The following is a 12,147-nucleotide window of genomic DNA, read 5'->3' as shown; positions in this document are numbered from 1 at the left end:
CCGTTAGCGAAAGTTCTCTCTCTCTCTTTCTCCCTGACAGAAATGGGTGAAGTAGTAGCAGGTAAAACGCTAACACCCTCTGTTCAGTCTTACTTTGCACCCTCTTGCGCGCAGTTCGGCATCGTCGGTAATTCTGGGATATCGCTTTATCCGAAATTTAATCTCAGGTCAAATCCCCTTATTTACAAAGAAAACATAGGAATCGGGAAATTGCTTCCAGCAGATACCACGGGGATCACTGTGATTATTCGAAGAAGGTTATCGAGCCCTTGGAAACGAGTAATCACTCGCGATGCAAGGATCACATCCAGCCAGTTATTCCGACTCTTTCTCCCCTTTTCGACACGCGAGAGAAAGCGTTCGAATATCATCCCCATTGTACGACCTCTTCTTTTTATATTTCCTTCCATCCCCACGCCCTTGCCCTTGACTTTCTCACCCTTACTGCCTTCGGATACCACCTTATCCCGAGCTTAATTCGCGAAAGGAACGGTCGATGAAGGGCGTGTCTGGATGTCGGAGAAGAGCAGTTAGGAGCAGAGAAAAATTCTATGCTTACGTAAGAAATGTTCTCCCGACGATACGTATTCCACGATTCTCTTAACCGAACTCGAAACCTACGCGGAGTGCGTTTTAACATATTTTCCAAGTTTCCAGCCGAGAAATCGGTGTCCGCCGTATCGTTCGTCCCCCACGATCAACCTTTTGCTATGTTTTTCAATATTCATGGCACAGGTTACATCCCCGCTATTACAAGTTTCGAGCTAACGTTGGTAATGCATATTCGAGCTTATTCACGGCGCTTTAGCCAAGGACTATCCGTAATCAATATTTGCGTGTCGCTTTCACGTGCAGTACTAACTGCTATTGACCGAAATGCCACTCGGCCTGAGCGTCGTTTCCTTCGATAATCACCCTATAAGGATTCCGAAAGGGATCCTCGAATCTATAGGTTTACACTTAATTCTGATACGTTGGCCATTCTGGAATCCCGTTTAGATCGTAACTGCTCCGTGATGCTGGATTTATGAACTCACCGCGCTCCTATTAAATTCAATAATGGCGGCAGGGTGATGATTTACGAACGCTGTAGCCTATGGGATACAACGATCTCGCGTTATAAGATCGATCGACACGGTGTGAAGGGTCGATGGGATTATGGCGAAACATTATATATTATGGGAACAAGGAATCCGTTCGTTTCTCGTCGAAAATCCAACGTCCACGAGTACGCACCGTGGCGTCGTCGGGCACCTACGCGTGAGGGTACGGCACTGGGCGAGCGAAATATTTACCTTAACTCCGGCGTAATTACGTATCGCGTTCTAGTGGCGTGTAATTTAGCCGTTGAATGTTCTTACGTCACGACAGGAGTTTACGAGCTGTGCGTTTCGAGCGACTCGCGCCAGGAAAATCGTAGGGAAAAGGTGGCTCGAGGTAATGGTAGCGGGCCTTGCGAGTTAGGCTAACACTGTGGTTAAGAAACTGCGCGAGAAAGAAGCAAACACTCGCGTTCCCAGCTGCAATTCCCGAAACGTAACCGAATTATTCGCGTTGCGAGGACGAATTGATTTCCATCCAGGTCGGAGATACTAATTTCCCAACTCGTCTGGCAACTCGCTCCGTCAACTTGTCCAGACTTTGTCTACTCGCGATGGTTTACAGAAAGCTCTTCGCGTTGTGTCACAACGAGGCAACGTAACAGAGGGGGTCTCCCGTGAGAACTTTCTACCTGGAAATTCAATTTCCATCGCGAGGCTCGCAGCGATGTCTCGCGACTTGTTTTTCCTCCCTTTCTTTCCGCCGCCCTACTCGCCTGCTTTTTCGCGGATCTCATCTCATCCGGAAGACACGACGGACTATACCTAGACGAGTGATTTTTGGATCCTACCCGATCGCGTGTCAGAGACGTAGAGGATGGATCGCGCAGAGCAGGAGGGATTCAAACGAACTTGTCATGGCCACGTCAAATTGGTTTTTATTGTTTATAAGCAGTCAGAGTACACCGATAATCGTGTTATCTATACAATTGCGTTGTCTCTTCGTTAACTTAACGTTCGCGTACTTATTCCGAGATAAAAGTTCGTTGTGCAACTTCTTCCCGAGTAAACATTAAGGAACACGAATGGCGTCCTTGAGATAACTTTAAAGTTTCGAAATGGTGGCCCAATATCCGTCAACTGGCACTGTCAGCACGAACAAGGATGACAATTGCAACGGGACCTTCGTCTTCGGTGACAATTCCAGCTTGTAGCTATTCAGCAAAGTAGCCAAGCAAGACTTTAATTGCAGCATAGCCATTCTCATTCCCACGCAGATCCTCGGGCCCTCGCCGAAGGGGAGGAACGTCATCTTTTCTACACTTTGCTTCTTGTCTTCGTTAAATCGTTCCGGATCAAAGACGTGTGGATCGATCCAGTAATTCGGGTCGTGATGCAACCCATCGGAGGATATAATGATCTCTGTGCCCGGTTTCGCGCGATAAGTCAGTCCATCCGATCCCTGCAGCTCGAACTCCTCCGTGCAGATTTTGTTCAAGAAACCCAGAGCCGTGTAACGCCTCTGACTCTCGCTGATCACCTGATTCATATACGTCATGTCCTTCAAGGCATCGTACGTCAATACACCGCCGTGCTTCGCATACGTAGATTTCACTTCGTCCCTAAGCTTCTCCTGGATGTCTGGGTGCACGGCCAATTCGTATCCGACGAAACTGAGAGTAACGCTGGACGTTTCCATTCCGTCGAGGTAGAAGGAAACCGCGTGAGCCACAATGGTTTCCTCGTCGAACTTCTCTCCCGTCTTTTCCAGTTCGATCATCAACTGAAGGAAATCGTTCCTGGGCACCTCTTCCTTTTGCCTTAGCTTCAAATTCTCCGACACGATCTGTCTGAAGAATCGGTCTGCGCGTTTCGGCAGCACACTGATTCCGAGTAAACGATTGACAACAGGCATGAAAGACGCTATCATTAACCAAAGTGACTCTTCTAAAATGTCCTTGCCAATTTGATCAAACGCATCTGACGGCTCTGCATCGTCGAAACAGTGTCCCTCGATGCCGAAACCAGCGTTCGCCACCACTTCTGCCGTGAATTTCGTAAACAAGCTTTTCAGGTCGACCTCGTACTTGCCACTCGATTGCAGTCGCCTGTTCACGAAATTTTCGAACTTTTTGCACACTCCATCGACAGCCGCGAAAAGAATCTTCAGTCTCGTGTTGGAGAACGCGTAGGTCAGTCGTTTTCTTCCGTTCGACCATTCCTCGCCGTAATTGAAGAACGGATTTTTCGCCAGCAGAGGATCCACTTCCGGTACGATTTTCATTCCATTTTCGTGGAAGCGAGAGAAATGACTTTGCAGCACCGCTTTTATTAAATTAGGCTCGCGAATCACTAGCACTGGCTTTAGTCCTTTGTAAATCCCGACCATACTGTGATCTCGGTTATCGTCGTATACTTGTCGAACGAAAGAGGACACGTTTGTCTTCCTCAGTATCAGAGGCAACGAGTGTCCCAGCAGCGGGATGTTTCCTTTGGCCGTTGGTATTCCGTGTCTCTTCCAGTGTGTGAATTTAATGTACACGTAAAAACATAGTAACAGAAACGCACCCGCGAGCAGTGTCAAAAACGTAGAAGCCATTTGCCCTTCGCTGAAACGACACCGTTGAAACGTTAGACCGGATCACAACTATTCGAACAACTACAATCAGGAATGCGCAGAATGGAATGATCAACGTATGACAGAGCAATGAAAGTTAAGCTCCGACCTTAAGGCTTCTCTCCCACTCGGCTCGTTAACGCGTGTGTTACGTACTATCAAACTTCTCGCTTATCTTTGTGTTCGTTTTGGAAACGCGTAGTGGTATCGCGTTAAATACGTTGATCTCTTTCTGAATTGCTTTTTTACTCTTACTGTAATAATTCGTATGAAAAGGACAGAACGTTGAACGTTTGAACATCTGAATGCAGTTAGCAGAGTGTCGATAAACCGTATCGACTGTGAATTGCACAAGCGTCGACATAAAATATAAAATTGTAATCGTTATCGACGTGGAAGTATAAATATTTTGTAATTATAGAACATGACGACTATTATTTCTTCTCGATGGTGCATGTATCGATTCGATCATTCGCTATTCGTGTTATTTAATATTAAATTAACATCGAACCACTGGGTTTTCTCATGCAAATGTACCAATTTGGAAGGCGATGCCGTGGTAAAAAATAAATTCGTCCTTCGTATGCGTTTGGCGCGTCTGTCCGCAGGAAGATTGATCATGACAAATGATCTCGAAGCCATCGCGCAGAGGGAAACAGACAGAAGTCGCGTGTAGTAAGAGGGACACGGGGAAACGAAGGAACGGCTGGTTTTCACGAGGACATTCAGCACGGGGACCTCGGGTTGTTTGAAAAATTCAGAAACATCGCTAGCTATGGATTTTATTTTACGATTCGTTCCTAGGTAACGGCAAGGGGGAAATCGATTTCCAGCGTAACTTTATGGTCGAGTGTAATACAAACTGGATGATAGAAGCGTTGCCACCGACAGCTGTCAGACGTATAAAATGCCTTCGACTGTTGCATTCGATGCGCCGCGTATAAAAGTTTTAAAGTCACGAATGTTCTCCTTGGTAGCAAGCAGCGCGTGCGCTTTCAAGCTTGCACCTACGGCGTAACAACGCAAGGTAGATCGCTTTTGCGCCTCTGTTGCGGATTATACGATGATATTCGAGCACCGTATCTCGATGTTAATATCTAAGTTAGATTGACCGGAAAGGAAGGTCGTGTCTGGCAGAGGGGAAGGAGTACACCTGTTACGCTGTTGAATGGCTAGGTCCGCCCTCGCGCAGATATGCATATGCATATCCACACTCGAGAACGTTGTTGGATCACAAACAATTTCTTGCACGTTATCCCCGAACAAATACCCAGCCATTCGCGACACGAAGACGCTCGTGGAACCTTGCTCGGTCTCCTTGTCACCGCAAATAATAATTTCCGAATTAAAAGCTGTTTCTTGATCGCGTTTCGACGCCTTCAGGACCGGCTTATCCTGTTTCTTTCTCCCGACAATATCGAGGTTTGTACCTCTGTCCACCGGTTCAAGGGTGATGCTTAAGGGCTGATGTCCTATCGCTATTCCAGTATCTCGGTGAGACTAACTGGCAGAAAGGGTCGCCAGTGGCGTATAGGTGTGGCGTGGTTACGCGTCTGCTGGCTGATACGTCTACGGTGGTGTGACGCGCGTGGGTGTGCGTGCTCCGTCTTTACCAGAGAAACAGCTACAGAGGGATAACACCGCTTTATGTCCTTTGGAGGTCGTAAAGATACCAGCAGACGTGCTTTCGCCTTTGCCTTCGTCTTTCTCCGTGGAAACACACGAATCCATCGGTTGGTACGCGCAGGAAACGTGTGCGGAAGAGAAAATCAGTCGCGACGAAATTGCCCCATCGACTTGTCTCTTTTCGCGCGTAGAAGCAAGATCGATCGGTTCGTTTATTAGTCGTGGCAGAACGGCGATAAATAAGAGAACGAGGACGAACGGTGTATATTAACCTCTCGGTCGAGACGGAAACGGAATCGAATTTGAGAGTATCCTCTGAGCCAATGTGATCGATTAGAGTCACCATTACCAGAGGGGGAGCGAGACTCGCGAGACGTTGAATTCAGTTCCGCGGCACCCAGACGGAACTCTCTCTCTCTTACTCTTTGTCACCGAGGTGCTTCTCGATACTCTCGTAGGGTATGGTGGACGATGGCGCTTTATCGGAAATACCAGCAGGTCGCGCATTGTGACTGGCCGAGATTAAAGCTATTGTTTTCGCGCTTGCTCGAATCGAATGACCTAAGGGAGTAGGAGAAATAGGAACTCGTTCCGAGCCAGCTTCTGTCCGTTTGTTGCCATCGCGTACCTCCTATACACGGGCACGAGCTTTGCTAATTTCCGGTAATAGAAGTTTGCCTCTTATATCAACGAGCTACTTCTGTTAGTGGCCCTCTCGGCGTGATAGGATTTTATCGATGTTCGAACGGTTATCCGTTTCATCTCGTTATTGTTCGGAAGATTCGTTTTACTTTTGCTCCAGCAGTCGGTCAAGTGGTCGATACTTTGCGAACTGTGATAACATTTGCTGCATAGACCTTCGCCGGTTATTACGAGTTGCATCGCGGGTCGCGTGTAAACCGTGAAAAACGAATAAAACGAGATCCGCTTTCCCATTGAAAGCAGCTTGGTTGCGGAACGAAAGGGCAGCCCACGCGTGCATACCGTTTTCGTAATGGCGTCCCTACGGCTGGATCCCGCGGATTTTTCAACGTTGCAGCCAGACGGGAAAATTCCGTTGAACGAGCACGCCTCGCCGTGGCAATTTCCGTGGGATCGTCAGGCTGCGGATGTCGGTGTCGCTAATTCACGGATTGACAAGAACAGAAATGACTTATTCTCTATAATCTGCCAGGGATCCCTGCACTCTCGCGAAAGTTCCACCGGCTAAATGAACCCCTAAATCACTCAGACACGATTTATTATCGTTATTACGCGTCGTCGCGAGGTGGGAGACTGCCAGAAGCAGAGAAGCGAACAAAAATGGAGAAATAGATAGAGAGCGGGAACGAGAGGGCGAAACAGGATTGGCGTTAGTGTTTACCGTCCGTTCCCGCGGGAATCAACCGTTGGTAGCACTGAATGGCACTATCTGCTTCACCCCGTTCACCGGTTCGCAACGGCAATGATTCAAACCCCCCCTTTTTCTTTTTTTTGACCCACCCTGCCTCGCTGCCCGGTTCCCGTTTGATACGTTACCGGGGTTTAGTTCGCGGTGATGCGATCTCAAAAAATCCTCGTTATAAATCGCGTTAGACGAGGAAATGAAATTTTCCGTCGCAGCGCCATTTGCATTACACGCATTGCCTGCCGATGGCCGCATTTCAGCTGAAAGCTTTGCCACTCCTCGCTCGGAAAGTCCTCCGTCCGCGGGATAAATCCTTTACCGGGTTAGCGTAATACGTATTTAATAACCTCCGCCCTCTGTTACATTCGGAATCACGGTTTTCCGATCTCCGGGTGGGGTGTCCAATTTTCGAGCTACAGCTCCCTGATATTTTCTATAGTCGTTATCCGTGCCGCGCGCGCGTGTGTCGAGAGGCGCTGACGGGGATTACAGAAAAGCGTGCGAGGGAGAAAATCTGTGTACGTGTATATAATCGAACGCAATGGCGGAAGGGGAGGGATGAAGAAAGACAAAGAGGCAGTGCCGGAGGGAGCGAAAGAGGAGGATCCTGGCAGGAACATTGCGAAAGAGAGGGATCCTTTCCAGGGCGATGCCTAGCTCCTAATTGCATGCCAGAGAGTGACTGCATCTCCTCCCTTTTCCCTACTATTTTCACCCTCTCTATTGCACTCTCATTCTTCCTCCCTCGCGCGGTGAGTATTTGCAAGCTACCCACCCCCAGCAGCACGCCACTCCGGAAACGTGGCATAAGAAACGTTATTGCGCCACTCCGTGAAATTTCCTGGTACGACCCTGTCGCTATCCCCTTTCTCCATTCCGTTACCGCCCCTTCACCCTCGGCGACGTGCATTCGGAAAAGGCGGCGAGCAAGTATATTACGTTCCGGGTTGACGTTCTTCCGGTATCCTTTCAACCTGGATGCTAATATCGTCGAACAAGAGTAAAGAAAGAAATACAACGTCGAGAACAAGAACGAAAGCTGCCGGGAGAAGTCGTTTCGTCGTCGTTTCCCAAATTTATCTTCCATACGTGTGCACCCCTATTCCGAGTTCTATACGTTTCGCCCGTTATGAAAACATACTCCCGGCAAAGTATCAATCGTGCTTTATTTTTCCTCCGCTTTTTATCGCGTTACGCACCTTTTATCGCGAATTCCATGTTATCGTACCGTGGATGATTAGTTGGTACAATCGGACGGAAAATCGGAGGGAGAAAATGGGGCCCGGGGTTGCGAAAGAGAACGCGGATGATAGGATTTTAGACGTCGATGTGTATCGAATGTCCATCGAAGAGGATTGCTTTATTACCGTAGCTTTAGTTAAAAAACAATCGAATTCGTCGGACACTCTGCACCATTTCGCTAGTAATATTCCATTTAAGAGGATTAGTTCGCTCGGTAATTTTCAATTTACTGCGTCGTTGCTACCACTGTCCGTTTCAATTAAATTAAGCCCAACTTCTGCCCTGTAGCTCCCCTTTCGAGTTCCCACTGTCTGTCATTATTCGTGTAGCTATTATTTCTTCGTCAAATTTCCATACGTCTCTTCTGTTCCTCTATGATAAACGCGTTCCTGTACGTATTTCGATGGGCTCTGTACACGTGGAGACAGCTATGTGCGATTTCTTGACGTAGTCCAGGGATACCGGTTGCCCTGTACCTGTTGATCCCTTGCTGGGCTCCCGATCCATTTCGTTCGTCCTTCTATACATGGATAGAAGGGGGTAAATAACTGCCGGTACGGATGGGGTGGAATTATGCTAGCTTCTGGGAAAGCAATAAAATAAATCATGCCACACGAGGACACGCGTTGCGGCTCTGTATCCACCTTCCTCTATCCTTCCCACCGTCCTACCTTCGATACGTAGGAGAAAGCTACCGAGCGACCTCTCCCTCGGGAAATCAGAGAAAGATGCACTACGACGTGGAGGACTCTTTTCTCATCCCTCCAACTACTCTTTCTCCTTCTTCCTGCGCCCTGCTCGCGTTCTCTTCTGCTACGCCACACATTTTCGCTTTCCATGGGCACGTGTTCTTCCCACTTTCTTCTTTCTCGCCGAGCAAACCGGTGGAACCGATCGGTCGTGAACGTGGATAAGACAGGGAGAGAAAAGAAAACTGGTGAAAGGAGAGGGGAGAAGATAGTGTTCACCGGGAACTCGACTGTATTGTATTCTGTTGTGATAGCGTGAGGAGACGTAATGCAGCATGCAGATTGTTTGAGAATAAAATGATTGGGAGATTGCTTGTTATCCAATTGCTTTATCAACTGATGAACGTCAAGGTTACTCGAACGCATCCTTGAGACGGAGAAATTGAATTTCGTGAAACTGTGTCGGTTAAGTATCGATGATAAATATTTTACCAGTCGACCCACGTTAGGGATATTCCGTGATTAAGAATGCAACGAAGATGGAGAACGACGTAATTGGTATCTGCCGAGTTCATTTGAATGTCAGCCGAGCACTCTTGCAGTCGAGTAATGACTTTATTATCGTTATTTATTACGTTTAATGCATCTTTCGCGTATATGAAGTACTCGCGAGGAAATACGCGTGGATAGTAAGTAAGCTCCGGCACTGTATCACGTGCAGACCTTTTGTCCACATTTTGATTGACTTCTTGATTGTATCGTCAACATTGTATCGTATTATATAATATAGTGGGACGAAATATTATCTCTTTATTTATCAGAGTCACACGAACGCGCGAGCCTTGTGTCGGTTTGTCAGGGCGTTGCGCACGTGTTACGCGGCAAACGATACGATATACAGATAAAACACAGAACGTGTATGCGCGCGCACACGCGTACATTTGACGCAGTTATGTGTACATAGCGATGGCGAACACGGGAAACCACTCAGGAAACTCGTTTGAGTCCCTACGTTCTGAGACACGGGAGACAGACCTGCACTCCACTCACACTCCCATAAATGCTATACTTCTTTTACTTTTTCTTCTTCGGCTGTTTACCTGTCTTTCATTTTTCCCTAACAGCAACGATCAATTGAAATAAGGATCGCGCCATTGGAAGCTCGTTAATCTTTCGTGTACAACTATTCGTTAATGCTAGACACCTTGTCCCTCATCGGATACCTTATCAAGAGATCGCTTATTATCGAATAAACAAAATCATCGTGTTCATATAAAATGAAATTTTATTATCTATGAAAAGGAAGAATACATCGATAATCGCGTTTATGTATACAATTACGTTGCTTCTTTTTATCTTAACACATGCGTACTTATTCTCAGATAGCGATAATCACTCGTTAAACTCCGTTGTACAATTTTCCCTCGCCTAAACACGAATACGTAAATCTTTAGAGACCTCGAGATGACTTTAAAGTTTGGAAATGTGCACCCAATTTCCGCCAACTGGAATTGACATGAGGAACGAGGATGACAGTTGCAACGGGACTCGCGTCTTGGGTGACAATTCCAGTTTGTAGCTGTTCAGCAGAGTAGCCAAGCAAGCCTTTAATTGCAGCATAGCCATTCTTATTCCCACGCAGATCCTCGGGCCCTCGCCGAAGGGGAGGAACGTCATCTTTTCTATACTTTGCTTCCTGTCTTCGTTAAATCGTTCCGGATCAAAGACGTCTGGGTCGACCCAATAATTCGGGTCGTGATGTAGCCCATCGACGGATATAAAGATCTCTGTGCCCGGTTTCGCGCGATAAGTCAATCCATCCGATCCCTGCAGCTCGAACTCCTCCGTGCAGATTTTGTGCAAGAAACCCAGAGCCGTGAAACGCCTCTGACTCTCGCTGATCACCTGACTCATATACGTCATGTCCTTCAAGGCGTCGTACGTCAATACACCGCCGTGCTTCGCATACGTAGATTTCACTTCGTCCCTAAGCTTCTCCTGGATGTCTGGGTGCACGGCCAATTCGTGTCCGACGAAACTAAGAGTAATGCTGGACGTTTCCATTCCTTCGAGGTAGAAGGAAACCGTGTGAGCCGCTATGGTTTCCTCGTCGAACTTCTCTCCCGTCTTTTCCAGTTCGATCATCAACTGAAGGAAATCGTTCCTGGGCGCCTCATCCTTTTGCCTTAACCTCAAATTCTCCGACACGATCCGTCTGAACAATTGGTCCACGTGTTTCGGCAGTAAACTGACTGCGAATAAACGATTGACAATAGGTAAGCTAGACACGATTAGAGACCAAGTTGACTCTATGAAAATGTCCTTGCCAATTTTATCAAACGCATCTGCTCGCTCTTTATCGTCGAAACAGTGTCCCTCGAGGCTCACACCAGCGTTCGCCGCCACTTCTGCCGTGAATTTCGTAAACAAGCTTTTCAGGTCGACCTCGTACTTGCCACTCGATTGCAGTCGCCTGTTCAAGAAATTTTCGAACTTTTTGCACACTCCCTCGACAGCCGCGAAAAGAATCTTCAGTCTCGTGTTGGAGAACGCGTAGATCAGTCGTTTCCTTCCGTTCGACCATTGCTCGCCGTAAGTGTAGAACGGATTTTTCGCCAGCAGGGGGTCCATTTCCGGCGCGACTTTCATTCCATTTTCGTGGAAGCGAGAGAAATGACTTTGCAGCACCGCTTTTATTAAATTAGGCTCGCGAATCACTAGCACTGGCTTTAGTCCTTTGTAAATCCCGACCATACTGTGATCTCGGTTATCGTCGTATACCTGTCGAACGAAAGTGGACACGTTTGTCTTCTTCAGTATCAGAGGCAAAGAGTGGCCCAGTAGCGGTATGTTTCCTTTGGCCGTTGGAATTCCGTGTCTCTTCCAATGGGTAAACTTCGTGTACAGGTAGAAACATAATAGCAGGAACGCACCCGCGAGTAGTGTCAGGAACGCAGAAGCCATTTGTCCTTCGCTGAGACGACACCGTCGAAACGCTAGACTGGATCACCACCACTGGAGCAGCTAAAATCTCGAATGCGTAGATTAGAATAATGAACGTATGACAGAGCAATTGATGTTAAGCTCCGCCGCTTAAAGCGTCTCTCCCACTCGGTCCGCGTCCGTACACGTTGCACGTAATCGAGCTTCTTGCTTATACTTTTTCATTTCGGAAACGCGTGGTGGTATCGCGTTAAATACGTTGATCTCTTTTGCCATAGTTTCCAGGTCTTACGCGATAACGCGTAGGAAGAGATAGAATATACCACGCGTAAATTGCAAACAGCATCGAGTCTGGATCAAACTGGTGTTAACGTAACGTATGGTATTGCAAGCGTATCGATATGGAAGTATCAACATTTCGTAATTATAGAACATGACTATTACTTGTTGGAATGCTAAAGACACAAATCGAGACATCTTAGATGTAACCTCGATGTTAACCCTTTGCACGCGACGACTTTTTCGTTACAGAGAAATAGTAATTCGAAGACTCTCTGTCATAGAGTCGACGATATTTTTCAAATGGTAAATGAGAAATCATAT

The 12,147-nt window shown here is 47.2% G+C and overlaps 2 protein-coding genes across 2 annotated transcripts; both read right to left on the bottom strand.

The window, feature by feature from the left end:
• Positions 1-1,962: 1,962 nt before the first annotated feature.
• On the bottom strand, positions 1,963-3,760 carry LOC108554812 (cytochrome P450 9e2). Its single transcript, XM_017910206.1, has one exon. The coding sequence runs from the start codon at positions 3,637-3,639 to the stop codon at positions 2,146-2,148; it is 1,494 nt and encodes a 497-aa protein (XP_017765695.1). The 5' UTR covers positions 3,640-3,760; the 3' UTR covers positions 1,963-2,145.
• A 6,186-nt stretch (positions 3,761-9,946) lies between these two features.
• LOC108554811 (cytochrome P450 9e2) lies at positions 9,947-11,654 on the bottom strand. The gene has a single exon (XM_017910205.1). The coding sequence runs from the start codon at positions 11,563-11,565 to the stop codon at positions 10,072-10,074; it is 1,494 nt and encodes a 497-aa protein (XP_017765694.1). The 5' UTR covers positions 11,566-11,654; the 3' UTR covers positions 9,947-10,071.
• Between the last annotated feature and the right edge of the window lie 493 nt (positions 11,655-12,147).

The sequence above is a fragment of the Eufriesea mexicana genome, unplaced genomic scaffold (genome assembly GCF_001483705.2).
Source record: "Eufriesea mexicana isolate 0111107269 unplaced genomic scaffold, ASM148370v2 scaffold77, whole genome shotgun sequence".
NCBI classification, from domain to species: Eukaryota; Metazoa; Arthropoda; class Insecta; order Hymenoptera; family Apidae; genus Eufriesea; species Eufriesea mexicana.
This window is presented reverse-complemented; position numbering and strand designations above follow the sequence as displayed.

Excerpts from the sequence above, each read along its gene's own strand:
- LOC108554812 (XM_017910206.1), bottom strand. The coding sequence starts at position 3,639 with ATGGCTTCTACGTTTTTGACACTGCTCGCGGGTGCGTTTCTGTTACTA.
- LOC108554811 (XM_017910205.1), bottom strand. The coding sequence starts at position 11,565 with ATGGCTTCTGCGTTCCTGACACTACTCGCGGGTGCGTTCCTGCTATTA.